Raw genomic sequence first — 27,103 nt, forward strand, 5'->3', positions numbered from 1 at the left:
ATATTATTTAACCATTCTGCCCCCTGTTGGCATAAATAAGTTACACATAGATCTAGTCACGTCGAATTCTTGACCTTTTATAAACGTACTCTTAAATTCAATAAATCACTGTGCTTAGCCGTGCATAAAAATTCAATGCATATTGATTCGTAGGTTATTAACTATGGACATTTGGGCACTTATTTCGCAGTTTGTAGTGAGATGTTTACGTTGTCAGCTGTTACCTGCAGCTCGGCGTGAGTCCGCCCTGGTTCCCAGGGAAACGCTTTTAGCTTCGCTCAGAGGGATCATGGGAATACATGTGGACGGAGGGAAATTCGAAATATTTCATAAAAACTGTACATTACCGTACCTATATAGTTAATTTTACTCGTGCCCAGTTGTATGTATGTGTGTGTAACAAGACAGAGGACTGAGATGCGGTTTAGAGGCACATTACGGCGTTTGAATGGTGGAATTAACCTAGCTAGCTAACTTAAGCTAGCCAGTTATACTGGAACATAAACAAGAAGACAGCAGACAGCAGTTATGGTATGATAATAACTCAGTTTAGATAGTTGAATGCATGCGTGCATAAATGTTACCGTGCAATGTATTGTTAAATTACTATTCAATATAACCGTTTGATGGTGGTCAGGCAGGAAAAATAAGTTTGGAAATCTACATTGGGTTATTATCTTGCTAGCTGCAGTAGAACTGTTGTTAGCATCTTCTGCTTTCGTTTCCTTCAGCCTAGATGATTCCTCTATAATCAATTACGGGACATTTGCGTTTCCTCAAAAATGGAATTGAAGTTGGAAGTTGTCCTGTCATCCAGCATCAAAAGAAAGAAACCATGGCCGCGATTCTGCTGGCTTGGTCAGGTAAATATACCTTGTTTGTGAGCAAGTGGTCACTGGCCTGGAACAATTCTGCCTGATTATAGCTATTGGTACATTTGAATCGTACGAATGTGTTCACTCCATCCACCAGGAGAAGGAGGCTGTCTTCCTGTTGGATGACAAGCGAATCAGTGAAATCAACATGGTGACTGGTCGCACTAAGAAAAAGACCCCTAAACTACATCCCTTGCTCAATACTGTGGTCACTATGGCAGCATCTCAGACAGGTAGGGTTCAATTCTACAATCAACGCAATGTTTAATTAGCATGGTATCATCATAACACTTCTAGTTACTACTTGTTTTTCCCCTCAGGTGCATGGCTTGCTGGACTGCTGGTATCAGGGGAGCTGTTTCTATGGAACAGGGATAAGGATTGGTTGAAAACTGCTTCAGCAGTGCCAGAAGTAGCACAACTGATTGCTTCTGTTAAAGGTAGATGCAGTTAGGTGTGCCCAAAAGGCCAAAGGAACCATGGAAAACCAAGTGTTGCCCTAAGGACAAGATTACATCTTGATTGTGCAAGATTTTCATCCATGTCGTTATCACAGTGCACCACTCTCAGTTGTCTGGATTCAACCTTTTTCTGTTTTTTCAGGGAGTGCTCCCCGTTTAGCCCTCCATGTCTCAGGGGACGGGATGCGTGTGGTTCTTGCAGCAGTTACAGGGCACATATACCTGTGGGAGTGTGCTGACGTCAGGGGTCTGAACGGGGTGCGAGATGGGGTCGTCAGGGGACGCTGGGCAGACATACAGCCCGCTGAAGATGCTGCTCTGCCTTTGCTCAAAGATAAAGAAGCAAGCCAGCAAGGCATCTTTGTCAAGAATGAGGTTTCTTATTTTACTATTACTATTTTATTACAAATTGATTTTGCTGTTTAGTTCTTGAGAATGGAACATTATTTTCCACAAGGAGAAATGTGTTGTGCACAAGGTTGGCAAAAACATAAAAACTTGTCTGTACAAATCACAAAAAAACATATACATTTTTTTGACATAACGGGTAAATATACCTGATTATACCACAGATATTAATTGAAATAGACTATTTGCTTGCTGTAATTTGTGATTTTCTTCAAAACAGGCTGTTGGTGATATCTTCTTATCAGCATGGGTGTTCACATCTGGGGACAAGCTAACCATCACCTTCCTGAAAATCCGATGGGAGGAGGTGGTGGCGAGAGAAGTTTGGTATGTGAGAGAAATCGTATCCATCCATTGCATTGTTAAGGGTGAATCTGACGTCGTTGTAAATCGGCTGAAATCCCAGTGTTATAACGAGCCGTTTCTGTGTAGTGGTGTAGATTACAGCGTCAAGTGGGCCACCAAGACGTACCCCATGGCCAGTCTCACTCCGCCCTGTAAGCCAGTGAAGTCCAGAGGGGCACTGGTGCCGACCCTGTCCCCTGATGGTCGACTGCTCGCTGTAGCCTTAAACCAGAGAGACCCCAGGGTGAGTCCCAGCCCCAGTGTCTCTGTAACCACAATCGTAATTGCCACTTTAACCAGGGCTGCATGATTAGGACCAAAAATATAATGGTGTTGAAATTGCCCGATATTGTGATTGCAATAATATATTAGGATGAACAGATTATCAATTAAATCAATATCCTGTGGTGCCTACTGTACACAAAACAATTAATAATAATAAAGACATTGCTGAGTTGCAACGGTTTGTAATTTGAATTTGAGTGGGTGTAGAAAAGCTGATTAATTTATATTCTTCTAATTTATTTTGGAACAAATGGATGAATTAATTGCAAACTCTGGCAAAGGCCAAATTGCCATTTTTGATTAATTTGCAATCAATGGTGCAGCCCTACTTTCAACGATTAGTTCTGTGTTTGTTTGTTTTGCATTTCTGCATTTGCTTACTGTTATGTTACATGTCTTGTGTTGCAGGCTACACAGGTTCTCTTTGTTAGCACACAGAACTTTGTGTCAATAGCCAGAGGATTAGGCGGATGTGGGAGCAAGAACTTGACTATCCCTTCTAAATATTTAAGGTATGGGTGGAAATGTGTAATTAAAGTTCAATTATTTCATATTGATTGTTTGTACCTTTGGAACAAAACTAATTAATCTTTGAATATCCTTAATAAAAAATAAGTAATTAGTAGCCTTTGTTGGATGGCATTTGTTTAATGAATGGAAATGTGGTCCTGCTATGGTCCTCAGATCCTACTGGGTGGGCAGTGTGAGCTGGTCTCCAACAGGGCTCTTCCTGGCTTGTGTTCTGAAGAGAGGGTCCCTTCTCATGCTGGCACGGCTCGGGGAGCTGCTCAGTCTGTCCAGCTCCGGCTGCAACGTCGACTTTGGGCCCGCCCACTTCCTACCACTGCACCCTCTGGTCACCTACAGGTCTCTCTCTCTCTCTCTCTCTCTCTCTCTCTCTCTCTCTCTCTCTCTCTCTCTCTCTCTCTCTCTCTCTCTCTCTCTCTCTCTCTCTCTCTCTCTCTCTCTCTCTCTCTCTCTCTCTCTCTCTCTCTCTCTCTCTCTCTCTCTCTCTCTCTCATCCACGGACTCTTGCTCTCTGCCGCTCTGTCTCAAACACACACACATAAATAATCAAAATTAATTAAGCTGCAACTTAATTAAGGCTTTACAAATGAAATGTAGCGAGACATCAACACATTCCCTTATTTAGCAGAACCCCCATCTCCATTTCCACCCTCTATTCATACACAGTCAAATTACATAATTCACCCAAAAACAACCTGTCCTTCACCCAGGCCGCCAGAGTCCTCCCGGGGAGCGGAGGCCTCTCTCTCCAGCTCCAGCGTGTCCTTCTGGGACGTCCTGAGGCAGCGCTTCTCCGTGACCTGGCACCCCCGGCTCTTCTACCTGGTGGTGTCCGACGGCTACATGGTCACGGTGCTGCGGCTGCTGGACCGGGCCACCCCGGCGCTGCTCATGACCAGCCTGCTGCAGGAGGCCAGCAGGGACATGGAGGGCACCGTCCAGAGGCTGGAGAAGACCCAGGTGAGAGACCCATGGCCTCTTGACATCGTTATTGCAAAGGTTTTTTCGAAAACTATTTTGAAGGTTGCATCACTTGTTAAGATTTTTAAATGATAATAATTGATTAGTATGGTGATCTGAACTAGTATAATGATCCTAAAAACACTATACTAATCAAAAAGGGGAAAAATTGGAAAACTAAATTAAATTGTTAAGCTTCACCTTTTAACAAAGAGAGAGAGGTACGGGCTGATTTAAATGGATTCAATGCATATATTATAACTTTACCATGCATTATTTTCATTTTCATTGGTCTTCGAGCAATACTGTATCCCATTGAATTTCCTCTTCTGTTCTCAGACAAATATTAGGGCGTGGTTGGACTCTGTGTCATGCCTGGGCAGCCAGAAGGAGGAAATGGATCCCTCTGTTAAGTCTGGACCCAATACGCTCCACTCTCAGGCCCCTTCACCGGCCCATGCCAGCTCTCTACCTCTCTTCCTGCAGGACCAGGGAACCATGAGTGACACTCGCGAGCTTCTTCACAAAGCACAGGCATGTCTAGTGCATTTCATATACTTGTATACACGTTGGTGTTAAATCGCATGTTTTTATTGGAATCGAATGGATAGTCGTGATGGAATGTCTTTTCAGAATCTCCGCCAAAACGATATACTGTTCTTTGGTTGATATCCAACTGAATACAAGTTATCTGTAGGTTGTTGTTAAGCAAGGCATCCCTAATGAGATGCATGGTCCCGAATACACTGTACAACGCTGTAGATAATGTAGGTCACTTATTGTATGTTGTCCATGCGCTTTTTGTTCGTAACCTAATATTAGCTAATTTGTTACAGGCTTTTTTCGAGGACGACTCCGATGTCGACGTGCGTGCGGCCGGTTCGCACCGGGAAGACGGCGGCGTATTAGAGTTCGCCTCCATGTTCGACACGCTCCACGCCAGGCCGCGCCCCCACTCGACCGGGTCCTTCGGGGGGCCCGCGGATCCGCAGGAGGACCCAACGGCGACCTGGGACTCCTTCTCAGCCACCTGCCCAGAGAAGAAGACATCTTGGTCTATGAGGACCCTGGGGGGGGTCAAGGTTCACCTGCTGACCGCCTGGGCTCTTGGGCTGTCTCTGGGAGGAGCGTCCGAGGAGCACCAGTACCTCCTGACCCACACCGTCCGCCTTGTGCTACGGCTGGCCGCCTTGCTTCATTATACCGCCAGCACCACCTCCAGCACTGGCGTTTGCGGCAGCTCTCGCGTCTCACAGCTTTTCAGTGCCTTCCTTGTGTTCCTCTCCTGGGACGCGTTCCACCCCGGCGGTCAGAGTCGCCTGGCGTCGGTGGTGGAACTCACCCACAAGCTGGCACATCTGCTGCTGTCCCCGCTACCCGATGCCTTGCCCAAGGGTCGCTCCGGCTCCCAGTTCTCGTCCCAGAGCATATCCAGCGCCCTGCGCGTTGTGCGGCAGGGGGCAGACAGTCTAGACCACGCCTACACTCTCCAGCAGAGACGGGTCTGGGCGTCTGCACCTCAGGGCTCCGGTCAGGACAGACCCACAGAGCTCTGGTCTTCTGATGTTTACCGTGTGCCTCTCCTACAAGACTTGAACGAAGGGGGGACTGAATTCAGTCAGTCGCTGCCCGTTCCTCAACGGCCGTCTAGCAGGTAGATAAAGTCTTGTTCTCTCGTTGTTCACTATTCGGTTTATTCAAGAATTTAAAAAGAAACAGCAGAGACATTAATATACGTTCCCATTCCTCCCTCCCTTTCTCCCACTCTATCTATATTCCTATTTAAGCTTATTTATTACACTTTAAACACAATACAACACGCCATCGTTAGCTTGAGTCGTCGTGCACGTAGTAATAGAAAAACTGATAATATTCTGATAATAGTCATCGGGCCAATATGTGAACGTGCGGTGACTCATTTGTGTGTGTCCTCCTGTGTGCGCGTGGGGGCAGGCTGCTGGGGGCGTGGCAGCGGCTCTACAGCATCACCCAGCGCTACGTGGAGGAGCTGCAGGGCCTCGCGGGCTGCGGCGGCTGGGCGGAGGAGCAGGGCCGGGCGTCCGCCGTGCTGTCCCAGATTCAGGAGGCTCTCCAGGGCACAGGGGCCAGGCTGGAGGACGGACGGGCCCTGCTCGGCTGTCAAGGTCCGTCTTGACGGATTGCCGCTCTGCATCATGTGTGACACATAGAGTCGAGGGCTGTACCCTGGAACTTTATTTTTATGCTTTTTTTTTTTAAGCAAGCGTCTTTATCATGTCTGTGTCCCTTTTTTCGATTTAGGAGAACGTCACTTCTTGTTTGGGTCGTACGCTGAGAGCGCAGACGCATGGAGGTCAGAGATGTGGACCGAGAGGAACATAAGTAAGAAACGGTTACTGCAGTCGGGGGGAATATAAGTAAGGAAGTAATGAATATAAGTGAGAAACGGTTACTGCAGTCGTTTCGTTATCATCATCAATAACGATCAATAATGTTTACCCGTGTCAGGGTTAATGTTTACTGATGTACTGTGTGGACTGCTTGTTCAACATTTCCCACCTGGGATTAATAATGTTAATCTTATTTAAGTAAATTATTATTATGAAAATATTTTTGTGTGGGTTTTTTTTGGGTTCAATCTTGTCTCATGGTCTTTGACGTGTGTCTCTGCGTGTCAGGTAGTGAACGCAGCGTGTTCCAGGAGACGCGGCTGTGCCTGGCCATGCTGTACGGACTGCTGTTCCAGTACCGTCTGAGGGAAGCCCAGGCCCTGGGGGACCGCATGGCCCGGCTGGTGATCGACCCCGCCCCCCCCCGCCCTCAGAGCACTGACCCCACAGAAGGTCTCCTAGATACGATGTTATTACATGTCTTATACCAAGCCGATGTTAGCCAATGGGTTGAGTCAATGTCTAGCAAAAGCACGTTTTTGGTAATGGGGGCACGGATGGTGGGATGGTTAGAATGTTTGACGGAAGGTGGGGGGTTCCAATCCCAATTGCCTCAGTCTAACGGCACCTTAAGGTACGGTAAACATCTAATCGGTTGAGTCAAACAACGATGGGTGACCTGTCTCCTGTGTTTGAACGTCTGCCAAATGCCCTAAATGTAAATGATCAATCTCAGTTAATTAGACTGCAGACCCTTTAACAATCACGAGCAGCGACTCCTTTTATATCTCATATGAAAACTCCGGTTTGTAATAATAGTCCACACACCGATCTTCCCTCGTGATGTTGTGTCCTCCTGGCGCAGGCGGGGCCCAGTGGGAGTCCTGGCTCCCGGCGGACCTCCACCGGGACGCGGCCTGCGCGGCGGTGCAGACCCTGGGGAGGTTCATGGCCTCCTACTTCACCAACCAGCCCCTCTGCATCCTGCCGCCGCACAGCGTGGAGCTGCTGCCTCCGCTCCACCTGCCTCACGGTGAGACGCCGCTCAGCATCACCTGGCACACAAGTGAGGCTGAGGACAATCAAGGCCTGCAGGTCTGCATTACCAAGTATAAAAATATAACCCTCTGGAGAGAGAGTATCTGTAGGGATCTCAAAGACCCCTTTTAATCATTTTATAGCAAGGGAGAGTTTCAAATCAGAGACACAGAGATAGTGCATCAGAAAAGTTGGTTCAACATCCAATTCAATTAGGAGCTGAAAAACAACAATAATAATAAAAATACATCAAATTTATTTAGCGCTTTTCCCAATGCTCCAAGGCGCTTCATAATAACAGCTAAATCATACGAAACAAGCAATGTAGCATGAGTCAGTTTATGATATATTCTCTCGGATAGAGTTTGGCCTTTCTTTATGAAGGATACTGCAGTTTTCCTCCTGTATGTTTCCTGAATACTTTGGGTATTTTTGTATTTATATACCAGAGCCCTCCCTGGGTCGCCTGGTGCCCCTGTGCCAGGAGAGGGTCTCCCGGGCGGTGAGGGAGCAACACGTGTCTGACGTGTGGACGGTGGACTACGCCCAGGACCTGCTGCTCATCGGCGGGCTGCTGCCGGAGGCCGTGTGGCTGGCCGACCGCCTCGGAGACTGGAAGACCGCCGCCTCGCTCAGCCTGGCTTATACCAGCTACCGGGACGAGCACTCTCCCGGGTCAGTAGTACTCTGCTTGTAACCAAGAGGTTCTTCTCTAATACCCTTAGAGAAGAACCTACACTGTAGGTCGAGCTCTTATAGGTTTTGCATATTAACAGGATCTTTTATTTTTGCAGGGTGTGGTTGAGAGAACTCCATTTCCCAGCAGCCTTAGAGACGGGAAGTATTTTTCAGGATCAGCTGGATTTTCTTCTCAGTCGAAACGCAGACTCAAATGAGACCGATGGAGGTAAAAACAACTTAAAAAATATCTTTACCCTTCTCTGTTATATAAACATTTGATATGACATAGGCTGAAGACAATTTTATTTTTTTGTGACATAAGCATACAAATATCAATTACTTTTTTTTGTTGTAATTTCTTTACTCATATTTATGCAATTTTATAATAAAACCATTCATAATCTTTTACTCAATGACTCTTTGTTGAAGGCTGTTCCCCGGAGTGGTCGGAGGGCGAGGACTGGGACGTTGTGCAGGGCTCGGTGCAGGAGATTCTGAAGGCCTCGGTCATGGCCGGGGTGGACGTGGTCTCAGGGCTGCTGTCTGACCTCATGGAGTCGGCTAAGGCCCTGTCCTCCTGTCTGCCTGCCCTGGTGCCCCAGGAACTCTACCTCCCTGCCCCTCCACTGTACTGCCCCCAGCCCGCCTCCAACACACAGGTGGGCCTCACGCGGAGAACAACCACATTATATTATACATCACTAGATTAACAAACGACAAGTAGGGAACGTAACAGTGAACAAACATGATGGTAGAATTTAAAGACACAATGATGCAGGTAGCATAAATCCGGAATAAATATTATTCATGGAACATAAAAATGGACAAGCAGTACTGAAAACAACAACATACAATGCATGTTGAATATGTTAGCACACAATATTAACGTAACCTTTAAAAGTTAGATAGCTAAATGGAAATGTTGATGTAACATTTCTCCTGAAAATTATGTAAGAAAAAACACCATCTGTTATATTTTTAACCTCTTTTGGTTTCATATGAGCCAGCATTTCGGCCAAGAAATTATGAATATTATTGAACCCCAATCCCAATATAGATGTAACAGCTCGTGCTTTGTTTGAAAGTCTAAAATAGTGCAACATTTTTTATAACTATATCAATGTAACATCAAAAGGAACGAGCAACATATATTTCACAGTAATATAATTGTTCTACAGTGTTATAAAGGAATATAATTGGGTAAGCTATACCAGGCTAAGTCTGACCGTGAGGTGTGTTGCGTCCACTCCCAGGACCCTGCGGGGACGGGGGGCCGTCCCTCGGAGGTCCCCTCCCGTCACAGGGTCTCGGCGGTGCTCCAGAGGCTGCTGCTGCTGCTGAGGTCCGCTCGCTGCTGCCGCCCCGCGGCCCAGTGGTACATCAGCCAGCTGCGACGCGCCAGGCACCTCCAGTACAAGGTACCGCCCCCCCACTGCCCCCCCCCCCCCCCCCCCCCCCCTTCAGGGCAGGGCCTGTGTGGGAACATAGTCAACCCCACTACATTAACAGAAATGGATCTCTGCTAGCTTAAGGTACAAAAAAAAGATTCAATGACCATAACGTTCCTGTTTGCTGTATTCCGTATTATTTGCTGTATTATCTGTATTATTTCTCTTATTTACCAAGTCGTACATAGTGTTATTTCAGGATACTGCTCTTTTCTTGTACCTTGCATGTTGAGTTGCACTGTACACACCATGTCTTTGGTGGTATGTTTAAACACACGGATGCATTTTGTGACCAGATCAAGAAGAAGTACGGCCACCCGTGGGCTGCTGAAGAGGAGGGGGTGTTCCCAGAGGGGCTGGGGAACCTGGTGACCCGTGCTGGGTTCTTCAGGAAAGGCCCCAATAGAGACGGGCAGCTGGACCCCGTCACCATCCAGACTATAAGTAAGACACCATCTAAATGACTTATGTATACCGGTACTCGTCCACATGTAAGACGTGCTGAAAGAGCTAAGGCCTAAAAAAAAAAATTGTTTGGTTCCGGTTTCCGACCGACCCTGTCAATTTATGTGCGACCCAAATTATTTTATGATCATGGAAGAAAAAATAATGAAGAGGTACAGCACCTCTTCAGTGTAATTTATTAAGAAATGGAACAGCCATCTGTCGGCTATTAGTGAGTGTGAGAATGTCTGGTTTGAGTTGGGCATGCCTTTGTATGAGACCTTTTAGATTTGAGACGGCTCCCGGCTCATTTCTGACCAATCAGGGTATCTCTTCCCTGATCTTGCCTGTCAATCACAGGCACATGAAACGCAACACTTCTCAATGGTGGAGATTGATATAGAGCGAGTGACCATAGAGGGAGGGGACGTTTTCTAGGACGCTTAGTTTAAAAATAAACTCAGCTCTCTCTCTTCAGAACACTCAAATCGTACCTGCAGAACTGTCAAACTGTCACTCAGAAGTGTGTTGTGTTGTGGTTGCGTTGGTTTCAGGCTGCTTCAGGGACCTGTGTGGGCTCTGCTGGCTGCTTCACGTCAGGGACCAGCTGTCTATATCCTGTCGGAGGTATCAGGCAGCCAGGCACGCGCAGAGAGACTCACAGGTAGCCACTCCTTTACACATGTGTTTTATGATATTGACAATCATACAGCAGGTATATTATTGAGGGTTAAACATGATTACTACTAAAAGCTTGGGATATGCGCCTGTGCTTTGATGAGATGCCGTGTGTGTGAGAGAATGAACAAGAGACAGTGATTAAGGATGTAAGAGGCAGTATCTTAATTGACCCACCTTGATACCAGGGAGAGAGGCCTTTGTATGTTCCTCACAGTATTTGGTTCGTCAATGACTTTGAGACCCAACGGCGATTCGTGATCTACAAATTCCCCTTGGAGCAATGAGTGATTAATCAGAGCTATTGTATTCGCCCTTCCTAGGAGTTTGACGACCCTGAGATGATCTCTTCCTGCGTGGAAGCGGTCCACTGGGCCTGCAGACTGCTGCCCTTCTCTCGCTTCCTCAACGCAGAGGAGATGCTGCAGGACGTCCTGCTCAGCCTTGTGTCCGAACTACCGCCCCTCTCTATGGTGAGTACATCCCCACCCTGCCCCGGGATAACGCTACCGTGCACGACCCTCTCTCAGCCCACCGTCACCCACATGAGGATTATCTGATGTCCATTCAGGTTGACATGTCTGTTTGTCCTCCATCCCTCTCAGGTGGCAGACACTCTGGTCCGGGCGTTCCCAGCAGAAGAGGAATCGGTGCGGGTTCCTCTGAGGGAGAAATACCACTCTCTGCTGGAGAGACTGAAGAACTGCACAGTGCTTGGTACTAACATGACATCTGCATAATTAATATCTGAATGCTTAATTTATCATCTTTATTGTTCACAGTGGATACGAATGGTTATAGAGGGGTTATAGATGATACAATAAATCGAAACATAAATCGATATGATTTACTCTTTGACCTTCCTCATTCATTCCCATCCTTACTTTAATCAAACGTGCCGCTCTGCGCTCTTATCTTGAAGGAGACCCCGGGGAGTCGAGCAATGAGGTCATGATGGTCACGCTCCAAGTCAAGAGGAGGCAGAGGAGGAAGGACCTGCAGCGCCTGCAGAGACACCTGGCCCCGCCCCAGCTCTTCCTGTGGGAGGGGGAGGAGGAGGAGGACAACAGAGGTGGAGGAGGAGGAGGAGGAGGTGGAGGTGGGGGAGGAGCAGGGGGAGGCGGCCGGGTTACGGCCCTCCCGGGGCACCTCTCCCTGGGGACCAGCCTGAGTGCCAGCCCCCTGACGGACCGGGGGCAGCCCATGGTGTACAGCGACGGAGACACGGCGGAGAACACATCAGAAGCTCTGTCTACGGACCTGCCGTCCACCACCACCGCCAGGTAGCTCAGGCCTATTATATATTATTGATACATGTACATATATATTATTGAGCAAGTTTTTGTATTTGTGAATTTATCTAAGAGATCATTGACCAGGCAAGTTAATTCAGAAGAAATAATTTATAATGACCAAGGCGGCCAGAGTTAGTACACAACAAAACACATAAGAAAAACACGATAGATGTGGACGAACAGGGATTTAAATTGCAATGCAGCACAGATATTAATCAAACTTCCACTGAAGCAGGAGCTGGTGAAAGCGAGATTAACTATGAAGTGGATTCATTCGTGCTTTTGCCCTTTTTTTTAACAGCAAACGAGTACAAGACGGCGTCAAAGCAAAGAAAGCTCCCTCCAAGACGCCCAAGGTCCTCCGAGCGGAGCGGGACAGGGTCCCGGGCCCCTCCAGGCAGCCCGAGGCCCCCCAGCCGGATCCTGACCGCCCCGCCTTACCCACGGTCGGCACCTGGGAGTTTGAGCTGGACGACGAGGAGTACCCGCGTTTCCTGGAGCTCTTCCTGAGCTACGTGCTGGAGAAGGACGGCTCCGGGGCCTCGGGGGGCGAGGACGTCTGCGAGCTCCCCCTGCTGCAGGGCTTCACCGCCCCGCTGCGGGAGCGCGAGCTGCACTCCCTCACCTTCGACGTGCTCTCCACGCTGCGCCGCCGCCAGCGGGACGGGGGCCACGGCGGCAGGAAGCCGCCCGGGGCGGGCCCCGACGCGCCCCGGCCCGTGTTCAGGGCGGGACACTCTTACAGAGCCGCCCCTGTTCACGAGGCCGCCCGATCGGAGCCGCCGTCCTCCGTGGCCTCCACCCGGCCGTCCGTGGCCGCTCTGCCCGGGCTGAGCCCTGGGAGGCAGCAGGGTCTGTTCGGCCTCCAGCAGCAGCATCAGAAGGCTACTCCGGCTCCAGGGTGGAGCACCATGGGGGGTAGCGTACGCTCGGCCCTGTGCCCCAGACAGAGCGACGTTCCCTGGGAGAATCTGTCCGAGAGCTGGGCCTTCGGCACGCCCGTTTCCACGGAGATACGGGCGGATCTGCAGCACGGCCTGGACTCCGAGTTGGAGGCCCAGTTCCCCGAGCTGGGCCGCCTCCTGGAGTGGATGGTCCGCTGGGCCAATAGGAGGACACCGCTCGGAAACCATGGCATGATGAAGAGGAAGAAGAAGAAGAGCGGACCAGAGGATGGAAGGTAGGGCTGGGCTATCGCTGAAACCATCTCCAAACTAACACAAAGAATCGGGTTGAAACTATATTTTTTATTTAATTCTTCATTAGATGTTTTATAGAAATGGCAGAATTTAGAACGAACAGCTGGATAACATATTTGTACATTATTTTCTTTTTGAACAATTTGTATTTGAAAATTTTGTGTGTTTTTTTCAAGGTGGAAATTCAACATGTTTTTTTTTTATGACAGAAACGCTGAATAAATGCGTCATGTTTTTAAACTCAAAAATAATCCTTTGAATAATCACGACTTCAATAATTGACCAAAACAACCGTTATACTGATTTCTTTCCATAATGGAGCAGCCCTGACGGAGGGGCGTCCGACGGCGGGGTGGTGATCCGGGTCCAGGCGTCCGCCCCGGCCGTGCTCACGGCGCTCAGCCTGCTGGAGCGCAGGCGCTCCGCTGCCCTCCTCCCGCGCGCCGACCCCGGTCCCGGGCCCCCGCGGACCCCTGTGGCAGAGCCACGCGTCGGCTCGGCCCCGGCGCTGCTGCCCGAGGCGGGCTGGAAGCAGGAGGGAGAGGGCAGCGTGGACACGGGCTACCCTGGGTCGACCCACACCCCGGTCACAATCCCGGATGCCCGGCTGATGCCTGAAGAAGACCCATCGTTGTGAGTGTGCCGCACCCTTTTAGACGTTTAGACTTGGTTGTCTGTGTCTAGGTTGTTTTGTTTGACCTTTGATCTTGATTGCCACGTCAGCGCATCAGAAGAGGTGACGGAGACGGGGGCTTCTCGAAACACAACGGACCCCACCGCCCAGGAAGCTGTAACCTATGACTCTGAGATGGGGACGATGACATCACAGCAGCCCTCACTGTGTGACCATGTTGTAGCTGAGGAAGAAGGTACGCTGTTATACTGTATTATTGTGCCGTTATAGTGGTTCTCCTGTTAAAGATGCTTAGAGGTAAGTGCTATATTTGAGTGTCATTTGTTGTTCAGGGATTCCACCTTGCATCTCATTCTCGAATGTGTAAATGCCTGGAAGAAGAGATGTAGAGACAGACCAGGGTTGTTTCTGGGTTGTTTGTTTGCAAAATCTTTTGAGAGTTGTTTGTGGTGCCTTTTTACCACTCTCCAATCTTTCCTACATGCAGCACCTCCATTGTAAACCACTCTCATGCCATCCTTTGTTCATTTTTGTACATTTCTATAGAGCCTAGCAGTGCCAGTCAGGACACAAGCGCCCTGTCTGTTCTTTCTGTTGATAAGCTCTGTGGTAACACCCAATCCCTTGATACAGTGAGTACCCCTTCATAGGATTCTTAATTACATTTTCCTCTGTTTGAATGTGCTTGTCATATACAGTATGACAAGCTTGTTATTCATATCAATGAATAACTGAGGATCTTTAAACAGCATGGGACCTTTTTAACTAAGGCCTGTTCACATTGTTAGTAACTATCTTAGTTCCTCCAAATAATATGATGATACAATTCAAATGTATTTATAATGTTTCAAATACTTCAAGTGCTTATCTTCCCCTTGATCAGGTTCTGAAACTGGAGGATCTTCGTTGTTCGGAGAGAGTCGGGGAAGCATCCGGTGCAACTTCACAGTAAGTTCTAATCCGCAGAGCAGGGGATCGATTTAAACCTTGTAACTAAATCAAAAACGGGAATAGGGAACCAACAGACCATTTGAATCTCCCGTCTTTGCCCGTATTTTACCCAGTGCTCCCAGCATCCCCGCCGGGCCCGAAACGCCCAGTGAGCCCGAGCCTCCTGCCGTCCCCCCAGTGAAGCAAGCCCAGGGTGGGCCTGCACCGCCTCGGCCCTCCAACCGGCCCACCCCGCTCACCGTCGGTCCCCCAGCTGACCCTCCTCCTCACCCTCAGCCCCCGCAGTCCTGCGGAACCGCGGCTCCCCCCCCCGTCGCCATGGTGACCAACGACCCTCCAGCCCCTCAGGCTGAGCCTGTGAGGCAGCTCGTGAACGATGAGCTCTTCAGGATGGTCCAGGTAGTACAAGAGGGTCAATAGAAGTTAAATAAAAAATTCAATAGAAGTCATCCGGTTGTAATTATTCTTATTATATTGGTGAAAATGCCCTTGGACTGATTTATGTTCACACTGAGAATCGAGGTGCAAACTCAAAGGTGTGTGTGTGTGTGTGTTATATCGTCCTTCAGTTGCAGCAGATCAACTTCATGAGCCTCATGCACATGGTGGGCTCCACCTTCGCCAGCCTCCCCTACATGCAGCTGGCCCAGTCCAACGCACTCCTGTCGCAGCCGTCAGCGGCTCAGCCCGCCCCCTTCCCACCCCCTCAGCCAAACACCTTCCTCCCTCCGGTCCGCACCGACACCTACGAACAGCTTCAGACTCAAGCTGGCGTCCCACTGCGCTCTGAGCGCAGAGATGTTCTGCCCAATCTGGCATCCACTCACAATACTTCAGCCGGGCCGGAGCCAGACAGGCGGACGGACCATTCTTCCACTTCCAGGAATCATCCCGGCAACATCGACAGCGCAGAGGTAAATTCTTGGATTGTTGTTTGTTTGTGCGTTGTGGATGAGTGGTCGTACATGGATCTTGTGTGTTTGGATCTCGTCAACGCTATGACAACGAGATCTTTTGGTTTCCAGTCGATGCAGCCGTTGAGGGTACAGGCCGAGGCCCCAGGAAGTCCTCCGGGAGAGAGTCGGCGGTTGATCCAGACCTCCCAGGGGCCACAGGCCACCCTCGACCGCGAAAAACCTCTGCCCTCCATCCCCATGCCTTCACCCTCTGACCTCGACACCACCAGCCACGGCACTCCCTCCCTCCTCCTCCCGGGGCTCAAGCTGCTCCGTCTTCCCCCTCCGCCCGATTCCCCCGTCCGACAGGCCTGGGCGCCCGAGGCCCCAAACATCGGCCCTCCCCACCCCGACCGACGCGCATGCGCCGAAGACCGGGCAGCCTCGTTCTGGGCAAACGAAGAAGAAGAAGAAGAAGTAGACGAAGAGGAAGTGTTGTTTGCTCCACCAGCACGCCACAGTCAATCTTCAGCCATGGGCTCTGGACGTAGGAGAACCCGGGCGTCAGGGCCCTACTCCAGGACCTCCCAAAGGGCAGAGATGTCACCGCTTCCCCACCCTGACCTTCCAGCCCGCGGGGCCCCGCCGGTGGCCGGGCTCCGCCTGCTCAGCTGTCACTCCCCGACGGCCCCCACCCCAACCGCGTTCCCCCATGTCGCCCGACCGTCCACCCACAGACCGGTCAGCACCCTCATCCCTGCTTTCAGCCAACCACCTCCACCACCACCCACCATCCAGCTGCTGTACATCGACCCTGAACCAACAACGGTAGGAGTTGCGGTTGCAAACATGATTAAATATGGGGTCGAATCTAGAGGCTAGGGGAACAGACGTGGAAATGGAAAATAATATTCATGAGAATGTTTTATTAAGTTCATAATCCCATGAAAATAACACCTAACAGAGCAATACAGGCCATCGTAATTTATGCTTCCTTGGAAAGGGAGAGGTGAGGTGGGAGGGTGTTTAGTTGGGTGCAATCTGCAACTTTACCTTTAGATGGCGCTAAATCCTAAACACGGCACCTTTTAATGATGATAATACTTCATTGTTTCATCATGCAGCTTTTATCCTAGGTGACTCACACTGGCACTTTTTTAACAGGGCAGGTAAGGGTGAGGCAGATTGCAGTTAGAGGGAGTCAGAAACATCCAACTATCCCGTCCCCCTAGTACATATATTTAAATCTCTTGACTGACTTGAGCTGACCTCTCGTTTCAGGTGTTTCCCCGCTCCACTCCTGCACCCGAAATCAACTATGTGGACCTTCTGCAGGACCTGAGGAGACTGGACCCTGAGGTCAGGACCCCGTCAGGCCTCCAGCTGATCTCAGCGAACCCACCACCAGAGAACCGAAGCGCAGCAGCACTCCTTGACGTCTCGCTCTCTTCCCGCAAAACGTACGGCCTCAACGCTCTTCATATATTTTTCTATTGTTTAAGACGCCATGTTTTACACAATTCGCTTACGGCTCTTTGTCTTTTAAAGGAGGAGTAGAAAAGACAGGGCGAAGACCGAAGAGAAAGTCACATTCAGACCGGAGGAGTCGATCATTCCCACCCAAGAGGTAGGTGATGATTACCTATATCTTTTGATCTGTATGAATATGTATGCATATGACCAGCTCATCGATGTGACACTACAATGTTATTGTTGTTCTTAGCCAAACGATGGACGGGCCAATGATCAGTCTGCAGTTGGCAGAGACTTGGCTGTTCCCTTTGGTGAGTGTCTTCTCTGAACATTTATTTTCCTCTTAACAAGATAAATTTAGGGCTAGAATGTCTTCTTTTTTTGGTTATGCCTGAAAGTGTGAACTTACTTTAAAAACACCAAGTATACTTACAAGCCAAATGGAAGGAAGTAAGAAACCAAGCCTACACTTTAAGTAGTGCAACCCTTTTCTGTCAGACAAACTAAAACATACCACAATCCATTGGGAATACAATGGAAGTGATAACAAAAACATAACACTTTTTGAAAGTATTTTTGTAGGCGAGGTGATAGGCGATAATTAATGCGATCAAGACAAAATACATTCACAGCAAGCACCCTTGAGGTCTCAGGCTACAACTCGTTATTCTCCCATCTAATTCTTGGATTAAATCGGTCCTCGCTGGTCCAGATGATCCCCTGCTTGTGGGTCAGCGGTTAATGGACAAGGCCTACGCCACCTCAGCAGAGCTCCACGCCTTTGCCTCCACACACAAGAGCCCGCCAGAGAGCCATGACGCCTTCACCAACACGGAGCCCGGTGAGTAGCCGTGGAGCAACACTAGAACACCCTGCGATCGAGTTGGCAATACGTTTAGCAATATGCAACCGACATTTTTTAGCAATATACCCCAAAAGGCTATCTTCTGTGAGTTGATAGGGTCTGTACTAGAGACATGGACGTATCATTCATAACGCATAAAGATGGCATTAGATTAACCTATACACTAGGGCTGAACGATTTTAAGAAAAAATTGAAATTGCGATTTTTCTGGTAGAGATTGCGGTTTCGATTTCAACCACGATTTATTTTCTTTAAATCAAGTTTCAGTATAAATTAATATAACCAATGAATTCCATTAAGGTAATGCAATAATGAAAACTGCTGGCAACAGATTTCAAATGCAAGACTCTTTATTCAAGTACCTAAGAAACAACAACCAAAAAAGTCAAATAAAAAAAAAAAAACGCAGCTTTGACGATCCCAAAATCGTAATGCTTGAGATCGCGATTTTCGGTCGAAAACGATAGATCGTTCAGCCCTACTATACACTGCCAGGTGTGAAAATATATTTTGTTAATATCCTTTGAATTTTGCTGTTAGTAATGTGATTTTTTGTGTGTTTAGCTGGGCAGGCTAAACTTGTGGATAAAGCTGTTTCTGCAATTGCTTCAAACCCTGAATGTAAGTCATGTTTTAGGCCACCAGCAACATTATAATGCAGGTAGATTTCGTCATGGATAGACTAATAATCGGTGTGTGTGTGTGTGTGTGTGTGTGTGTGTGTGTGTGTGTGTGTGTGTGTGTGTGTGGTGTGTGTGTGTGTGTGGTGTGTGTGTGTGTGTGTGTGTGTGTGTTATCGATTCAGCACAACGGCCTTCATTGGTCTCACCACCAGAGGTGTTGATGAACCACTGGCTCCCCAGAGAGAGCCCTGTCCGGGACACAGAGGGCAGCCAGAAGAGACCCCAGCAGAACCAGGTGATTCCCCCAACATGTGAACTCTATCAGTCTTTAGGCTTCTTCTATTTCATCATTGTGTTGCATTATGATAATTGATGAATTTATTAGTATAAAATAGCATTTTTTACGAAATGACTGAGTATTGGCTTTGAATTTGTCTTGTAATCAAAGTTGTAATCAAATATGACATTATATAACTACGATTATATAATAATAATAATAAATTAATTATTTTGTAAATTAAATAAAAACTAAATTACTCAGTGGTAGATCAATTAACCGTAAATATTCAGTCAGCTTGTAATCAAAGTTTTGGAAAGCTGCAAATAAAACTACTATTGATGTTGCAATTGTTAGTATTAAAGTGTAACAGTCATAACGGTCCCCACCTTTCTTGTGTTTCCCGCCCCTCTTGGTCAGGATTCGCCCGGCCGGCAGTTCCTGAACGTAGTGGACCTGGAGGAAGAGGAGGAGTCCCCGCTCAGAGACCCCGCCCCCGGGTCCCGCCCCAGGTCCCAGCAGGACATACAGCACCCGGCTCCCTCTTCAGCCCAGCTCCACCTCATCGCAGCTGCCGTCGTGAGCAACGCCGCCGCCGCCGGGGCGAGGACCTCCGACACAGCCGCCGGGGAGATGGCTGAGGCCGTACCTCCACCAGGTAGGGCTCTGGGTCCTGTGATGGGGCTGTGCATCGTCTGGTGGGGTTCAGGGCTGTTTGAGTCCCAGCCGTACGGTTCCGGGTTCGAAAACACACATGTCTGCAAACTACCTGTAGGCATCCTGGTGCTGGATGCCCTACCCCCCTACCTGCTCATTAATGTCATGTATCAAAAGATATATATACAAAATCGAAACATTATTCATAATATGACATTATATAACTACGATTATATAATAATAATAATAAATTAATTATTTTGTAAATTAAATAAAAACTAAATTACTCAGTGGTAGATCAATTAACCGTAAATATTCAGTCGTATCATTTCCTTTCACAGACAGTAAGATCATCCCTAATGTGTTTGATGTTCTCTGTAGACCTCCCAGACCCCCCTCTCGTCACGTCCACCGGCGATCGTGTGACGGACGCTCTACTCCAGGGCTGGCCGGGTCCCCCTCACACCGCTCGGGCCCCTGAACCACAGAGCCCCGGGCCCCTGGGGGCCTCGACCGGGCCCCAGGCGGCTCACTTCTCCAGCTGCCTGACGGAGATGGACGCCCAGCTGGCCGCGCTGCAGAGCATCGCCGACCACATGGAGACAGAGTTCGTCCACTCCAGGATGGTAGGGGTGCCGTTGTGTGTTGTGTGTTTGTTGTTTATTTGTTTTGCTAGGGTTGTATGGCCGTCCATTGGGCTGCTAGTAAACTCCTAGAGCAAGGAGGGTAAGTGGAATGTGGGTCGCCCTTTGAGACTGCATCTGTGATGAAGGGCGATACATAGACGTTTATCTTGACCCTGATCCTACAGTTAATCAGGTATGTTTAATATTTAAATGTGTTTCAGTGTTATTCAGTTATAAAAATGCACTGTTAATTGGCTGCTTGTTTGAAAAATAGGTTTTTAATTTACATAAAAGTTTCATAAATAAGAAAATCACAGAAAGACCGCTTAATGGTACATAGATGAAGGCCTGCTGTTCTTTGTTATTACATTTTGCTTTACTTGATGTTGCCTCTTTCTCTTCAGTTGGTGCCCACCATCGACACATTGACTCCGGTCTCGGCTCAGGGACTCGACAGCAAGATGACCCAGAGCAAAACAGTCAGCCTCTTCCTCCCAGACAAAGGTGAACCTCGACTGTCTTAACAGTATCTGTGTGTAACCACATTTTTAAGAGCCTTGTAGTATCTAAAAACTTTCTTACATGACTTAAATATAGTGTTCTTCTCAAATGTATCAATTTTTTCTTTTTTTTTTTTTTTTTTCCTGAATGTTTAATTTTTTCAGAATTCTTGTTTCTGTTGTTCCCCTTGTCAAGGACTTTCTATTGCTGTTTTTCCCACAAAAAGTGTTTTGCATACAAAGTTGGATGAATTGACGTTACACACAATGTGATGGAGAAGAACCATCCATTAACCCTGCCTTATCCATTTGATCTCATGGCCCTTGTCTTCACCAGCATGGCGGTCACCCTCTCGTGCTAACAAAGAGAATATGTCTGAAGGAAGGCAGCGAGGAGGATGCCGTGAAAGTCGGACCGACTCATCAGCTGTTAAGAGACAGTCTCTCTCTCTCTCACCCCTGTCTCCGAACACCCATAGAGGAGCTCCGTCCTGCCCTCGTACCCCTACAAGTAAACTCTTACTGACTTATTTAAACCTGCTCGCTGTGTACGGTTTCGCATTCCCAGCCTCTACTGGCTCTACTCAGAGTATAGGGTCTACTCCCCCATGGTGGGGGAGGGGTAGAAGTGGACCAGAATTAAAGTATTTATAGAGGTTAATTCACTGAACGGGTTGACTCTTGGATGGGCACACTTTATTCTTTGTTTTCTTTTTTTAAATAAAAGAGAGGTTAAACAGTGCAGGTTTAAACACACTGACACGTGCACTTGGCTTCTCTGCATTGTGCACCAGAATGATGATACTTCTGCAGAGGCCTTTTAAACTCCAAGCATCCATCTTGGGAATCTTATAGGTCACACACTTGCAGAGTGGTTTTGTTGAAAAATATGCAACGCTAGCACGACTGTGAGTTTCTCTTGGAAACCTACCTGTCTTTGGGATCAACTGCTATGTGCTTGTGTAAACATGACAACGGTAATGAATAACGTCTACGCCTATAAAATACTTTAAGCCGGCGTATCCAGTACCAGATGGATGGCAGATTTCAGAGACATCATAAGCCATGATACTAATTAGTTAAGTGGCTCCCTTAACTTCTGTCCACTATAAAGTAGCCTGCAGGTTTCAGTTACCGTAAACATTGATCTCAGCTCACGTTACGTGAGCACCAGAGCCCGCGTCTGGTCGTGTCGATACAACCACTAATCCATCGGCATTCACAGCCAGCCGACGCGGGGCGATGGTGGACTCTACGGTTTCTGTCCTAAGGTTGTCTCCTGGCAGATTGAGAGGATAGTATGTCTTGTGATCTGTGAGTCAGGGTCAGGGTAAGGGAGGGGGGGGGGGGGGGGGGGGGGAAGAGTTATCCACCCACACCCCCCTGTCTCTCGAAGGCTCTCGTCACCCAACACTATCCAACCAACCCTCAGGCTGCTGTCAGTAGGTGCCAGGCCAGCAGAATGCCCTCAGCAGACACTGGGAGAGACACCAAGCAGTAGTAGTTTAGATTGTACAACTCAAGGTTGAAATTCAAGGACAGATTAGGGCCGGGCTATTTTCTTTAATCAACTGTTTTCTTTAAAATAAATCCTCCTAGACCATTAATTCAAATTAAAATTGATTATTTACCCAGCTCTAGGACAGATACTGTTTTGAATCACTACCTTTGCCGTTCTCTATTTTGTTAATAATAACTGTGTCGTATCAACAGGCATTAAAGACCACAAGTTCCCCGAGGCAACCAGGATGTAAGTTGGCGGATGTTCAGGGATTTATGCCTTCATTGATGTTCTTCGTGTATTTTCCTACCACACACGATCCATTCACTCTAACCCTCCCCCCCCCCCCCGCACCCCGCCCCCCACTGCTGTTCCCCTCCAGGTCGGTGGACAGCAGTCTGGGGCTCAGCGGGCTGAGTGACATGACTGATATCCTGGGGGAGCTGGTGAGGGAGGGGGCCCTCTCGCCGTCTGACCTGGAGGTGTCCCACGCCCAAGCTGCTCGTCTCCACGGGTGCAGTAACTCCCCTGCCGTGATCCATGACCAGGACTACCTTGACGTCTAATCATTTAATTGATCATGTTATCCAAAGTGAAATGGGAGGTTGAGGATAATTATTAAACAAATAAAATAAAAATTAAAAACGACCAGATTTTTTAAAATACAGCTAGAACGAACAAAAAATCTGAGTAGGTAAAAAGTTTCTAAAAATACAGCTAGACCGAGGCCAGTGTAGCTAGCTATAGTCATCCAAAAAACATCTTGGTAGAAGTTAAATAGTTAATAGTTAATAGTTTCATAGTTTCATAGTTACTTCTCAATGATAACACAACATCTCATAACCACAAAGTCAGTTATGAGACGGTACACAACTAGGTCACACAAAATCACAGACTGCTAAAGCCCCAGAAAGCACACGAGTGTCACCACGACGATCGTCTGACGACAACCCGTGTGATTGGCTACCAGACTGCAGCATCAGCAGCAGCTACAGCGAGCGGATTTGTCGCTGCGGAGCCGTGCGGCCGATGACCGGGAGAGCGGGAAGGAGCTGCGGACCTGGATGAAGAGGAAGCAGCGAGAGAGACAGGCCTCCTACCAGAAACAGCGGGAGGAGATGAGGCAGCGGGAGCACCGGCCGTTTGCCAGCGCCAAACCACTGGTGAAAAGGCCTTTTATTTTTTTGATCAATGCATTTTATTGCTGCACTGCTTTGGGTTGAGTTTCTAGTTGTGCTATGTTCTTTTATTATCTGCAATTGCACAGAACTCCGATTTTATTGCTATTTCTCCTTCTTCTGACAAATGTACTTATTTATTGTAGGTCGCTTTGGATAAGAGCGTCTGCTAAATGCCCTAAATGTAAATGTAATATTTTTTCGTCTTTCATTCATAAATCCTGATTCCACCCTTCCACAGAATACCACTTTCACGTTCCAGGCTGCGGTCAAGAAAATCAAAGAAGATAAAGAGAAGTATGTTCCCATGCTCAGCGTTTACACACAGTGGGGTGCGTGGTGTCCTTATGTTGGTGTTCATACTGAAAGCATTGTGTGGTACCTCTTTATCAGGGTGGTGCTTCTGGAGCAGTACAACCAGAGGACCAGGGAAGCCTGTCTGTTGGTCAGTGATCTGCCGCAAGCTACGTTGACCATGCCCAGCGCCGCTCGGACAGGAAGTGCTCTCTCCCCCTCTTTTATGCAACCCGCTGCAGCACACATCTCCGCAAGTTCAAGACCCAGGTAGTTCTCCGCCATTCAACCGATTTAGCTCGATCGTCGTCTACTTATTGGGTCTCTCAAGGGTTATGTTACCCTCTCATCTGGATAGGATTTTAAGAAACGCGGTTAACCAAAATGTTTGTGTGTGTTGTACTCAAATTCTAGACCCAAGGACCAGTCAAGACCATCACAGGCCCTCTTTTATCCCTGGGAACAGCCTGAACAGAAACAAAGATGGCGATCACCTTTGGAGAACCAGCAGAGATTTGGACTACATAGACCAGGTATCAGAACAAAAGTTGAACATTATCCATTACATGCGTCATGAAATAAACTATTAAATGATTTGGGAATCATTCGGTAACTGTGGTTTCTTGTATTAGTGAGCACCCTGCCGAAGGACCGTCTGTCTCAGGTGACCCGGCGCGGTATGATCAGTGAGGCGAGAGGCAGGGCCACGCCGCACGGGCCGGCCAATCAGGGCCGAGCACCGCACAGGGAAGGCCCAATCAAATCGGCGATGAACAGATCTCCTTCCAGAGCGGCCTCTGCTGGATGGAGAGAGAGGAGAGACGAGATGGAGAGAGAAGAGAGGGAGGAGATGGAGAGAGAAGAGATTGAGAGAGAGGAGAATGAGGCATCAAGCTCATGGGGCCCGCCCCTGGAGATCCCCAGACACCTGAATGTGAAGGAGCCTAAAACAGTAAGAATGGCACCCTGTCAATCATTCATAGTTAAATACCAGAGGAATTAGGCTTGCAGATGTGACACTTTTTGAGGAATGTCTGCATTCTTTGGATTTTGTTAATTGGCCTCTAAATGTCTGTTTAGATATCTGTATTGAATGTTTTAAACAAATTAGTTTTTTTTTAAAAAACAAAGCAATAAATGTCTATGTTGTTATGTGCTTCACAGGGTCTGGCTGGGCTGTCTGAAGATGAGGAGGCGGAGGAGGAAGGAGCCGAAGGGATGTCTTGGCTGGAGAGGCTCTCTGACACTGACACAAGTAACCTCAGCAAGATCGACTGGGCTGAGATTGAAAGACTGGTAGCCACAGAGGAAATTTGAAGAATACTTTCCAGAGTGCTTTCATGACTTATAATTGTCAAGCCTTAGTACACAGACTTTTTGTTATTTAAAAATATGTGCCTTTACACAAGCACCGCCTCAACACATTTTTGGAATTGCCTATTTATAAGGTAATTTAGGCTTGATAGATACAGCAAGATATGAGTTTGTTCTACTGCAATGCAGTATGTTATCATTTTATATCTGTCTGCTTATTTTAGGTCATTGTGTGACTATTATTTGCTTCAGTAAAGTGATTAGGAGAGAATATTTTGTATTTTTATAATTTATTTGTGAATAAAATCTTGTACTAAAATCGTTTTTTTTTTATTCATTATCAATGAGAGTCATTTGTCAGGTGAAGAAGATTCATACAGATATATTACACTTCACAAATGTGTGGATATGGGTACACAGTAACAATTGGCATCTCAAATTATGCCTATGCTCTACATAATTGAGAAAATATATATCCCCGTACATGTATTCTCATATATTAATTCTTAGTTTCGGAAATAAAGGAACTGGTAAGCTTTTTCTGCGACCCCTATGCATACGAAAGTCCGTGCTAAGGAACCTTCCTACGTATCGAGTTTGTAGGACGGACATTAAAATTTGGGACACAGCCTCGATGTAGCATTACTTCCGGGCTGAAGACTGCCTTGCAAACATCAACATGGACCCTAACAAAATAGAAGAAGGTACCGCGGTTTTACATTTCTTGGTTTAAATTAAGTCTTTTACGTATTATGAGACTCACGTTTTGGGTTCTAAACGACCTGGACATCTTAACGCAATTAACCATCTGGCTAAAATGTTAAAATGTCTCATCTTGCCTGTTATTAAGGTTCGCTGTGTTGCTGTTTTGTCTCCATGCAGGAATAGCAATACATATTAATTTACAATAAGTTGACATATACTCTACTAAATGATGCGTATTCAACCGATTATAGTTAAATAGTAACTTGACGACAATGTTTTAATATGAAAACAAGTGCTTGGCTACAATTTTGCAGTCAACTAAGTGAATCTCATTTCATAACATATATTTCCAAGGACTATTCCACAGATATGCATAGCATGCAAAACAGCCTCTGTCTGCTTGAAGGAAGCAAATTAACATCACCGTTTTTCTTGGCCTTTGTCTTTCGAACTAAGAATGTGTTGAATAAGAATATAGGATGATATGGACATTTGCCCTGAGAGACTTCATGGCAACTTATCTTTTCTTCTAGACACTATGGATAATGATGGAGAAATGGCCTCCGTCATGGGATTCTCGGGCTTCGGTATGTCGTGATTGATATTCTTTACACAAAATACCTATATATTATAATAATACATTTCAGACCGCACAAAAGAGTAAGACTAACTTACTGGTACTTCTTCAGGTAAGAAGGCTCGCACATTTGACCTGGATGCCATTTTCGAAACGACTCGAAGAACCGCCATTGAAAGGAGTCAGCATGTATTAGGTGAGTTACAATGTCAAGAAGAATATATCTACATACACAAGTATACTACTACATACCTCTTAAATATACCTAAACTCTATGTCTCTCCCTCACCATCATCTTTGCCCTCATAGAAGGACGACAGAAAGAGGACGGAGCGTCGAGCTCTCAGTCCAAGAAGCCTGTAGCCCATTTAAAGAAACCTGCAGGACCTGCAAAACCCAAGTAAACACTGATCAGATTTCATCCATTTTCATTGTAAGCTTAACTTTTTGTGGACCCTAGTGAAAGAGGCCTAAGGACTGTGGTTCGACACGTGTATCATGTGAGACTATTTCGTAAGAGTGCATCACCCAAGTGGGTGCTACATATTGGTGGTGGTTAGTGAGGTCCCCCCTTCACTTTAGGCGTCTTTGAGTGTTATTAATTATTATTATTCTTCATGTTTAACCTCTGTTTTCCTTTTATTCCTAGTCTGTTTTACATAGTTTTGAATGATGACTATATGCTCTGTAAGGTGACCTTGGGTGTCTTGAAAGGCGCCTCTAAATTAAATGTATTATTATTATTATTATTATTTATGTTTACATTTTATTTGAACATCTTTTTCTGCACAGGAAACAGCAAAGCAAGAGCAGCAGTGACAGTGATTCAGACAGTGACTCAGAGCTCATCGGACCCCCGGTTCCGCCCCCGCAGGAAGAGGACCAGGAGGATGACGAGGAGATGGTGGGGCCGCCGCTACCCCCAGGTTACACAGGAAGTACGGCTCAGGAGGACGAAGACGATGACGATGATGATGATGACGAGCCGGGAGAAGATGAGGATGATGTAAGTTATTTA

The 27,103-nt window shown here is 47.3% G+C and overlaps 2 protein-coding genes across 2 annotated transcripts in view; both read left to right on the top strand.

Moving 5' to 3' along the window:
• The first annotated feature begins 238 nt into the window (after window positions 1–238).
• Window positions 239–25,109, top strand: cplane1 (ciliogenesis and planar polarity effector 1). The gene is made up of 51 exons (XM_060049993.1): window positions 239–531; window positions 732–863; window positions 973–1,108; window positions 1,196–1,315; window positions 1,479–1,711; window positions 1,965–2,071; window positions 2,177–2,333; window positions 2,783–2,886; window positions 3,059–3,241; window positions 3,613–3,862; window positions 4,202–4,396; window positions 4,699–5,516; window positions 5,816–6,006; window positions 6,143–6,223; window positions 6,520–6,684; window positions 7,097–7,264; window positions 7,719–7,944; window positions 8,064–8,176; window positions 8,380–8,609; window positions 9,204–9,368; window positions 9,695–9,842; window positions 10,397–10,506; window positions 10,844–10,993; window positions 11,126–11,237; window positions 11,443–11,803; window positions 12,117–12,995; window positions 13,336–13,647; window positions 13,738–13,883; window positions 14,195–14,280; window positions 14,532–14,596; window positions 14,713–14,998; window positions 15,169–15,513; window positions 15,625–16,323; window positions 16,777–16,955; window positions 17,044–17,122; window positions 17,219–17,279; window positions 17,681–17,809; window positions 18,398–18,454; window positions 18,639–18,751; window positions 19,154–19,391; window positions 19,772–20,016; window positions 20,421–20,520; window positions 20,854–21,027; window positions 22,230–22,266; window positions 22,400–22,531; window positions 22,988–23,180; window positions 23,437–23,492; window positions 23,589–23,759; window positions 23,904–24,022; window positions 24,122–24,441; window positions 24,654–25,109. Exons 2-51 carry the CDS (start codon window positions 783–785, stop codon window positions 24,804–24,806), a joined length of 9,978 nt encoding a protein of 3,325 aa, XP_059905976.1. The 5' UTR covers window positions 239–531; window positions 732–782; the 3' UTR covers window positions 24,807–25,109.
• A 295-nt stretch (window positions 25,110–25,404) lies between these two features.
• The window catches only part of LOC132455906 (WD repeat-containing protein 70), a 43,602-nt gene continuing 41,903 nt past the window's right edge, over window positions 25,405–27,103 (top strand). The window contains exons 1-5 of the mRNA XM_060049983.1: window positions 25,405–25,507; window positions 26,042–26,095; window positions 26,198–26,281; window positions 26,395–26,485; window positions 26,878–27,091. Of these exons, the coding sequence (XP_059905966.1) occupies window positions 25,483–25,507; window positions 26,042–26,095; window positions 26,198–26,281; window positions 26,395–26,485; window positions 26,878–27,091 (468 nt within the window). The 5' untranslated portion in view covers window positions 25,405–25,482. The remainder of the gene's footprint in view (window positions 25,508–26,041; window positions 26,096–26,197; window positions 26,282–26,394; window positions 26,486–26,877; window positions 27,092–27,103) is intronic.

This window comes from Gadus macrocephalus, chromosome 4 (assembly GCF_031168955.1).
Source record: "Gadus macrocephalus chromosome 4, ASM3116895v1".
Lineage (NCBI taxonomy): Eukaryota > Metazoa > Chordata > Actinopteri > Gadiformes > Gadidae > Gadus > Gadus macrocephalus.

Bases quoted from the DNA above. Each gene is read 5' to 3' on its own strand.
- cplane1 (XM_060049993.1), top strand. From the start codon at position 783: ATGGAATTGAAGTTGGAAGTTGTCCTGTCATCCAGCATCAAAAGAAAG. The intron at 2,072-2,176 runs GTATGTGAGAGA...GTTTCTGTGTAG, and splicing joins GTGGTGGCGAGAGAAGTTTG to TGGTGTAGATTACAGCGTCA. The intron at 4,397-4,698 runs GCATGTCTAGTG...AATTTGTTACAG, and splicing joins AGCTTCTTCACAAAGCACAG to GCTTTTTTCGAGGACGACTC.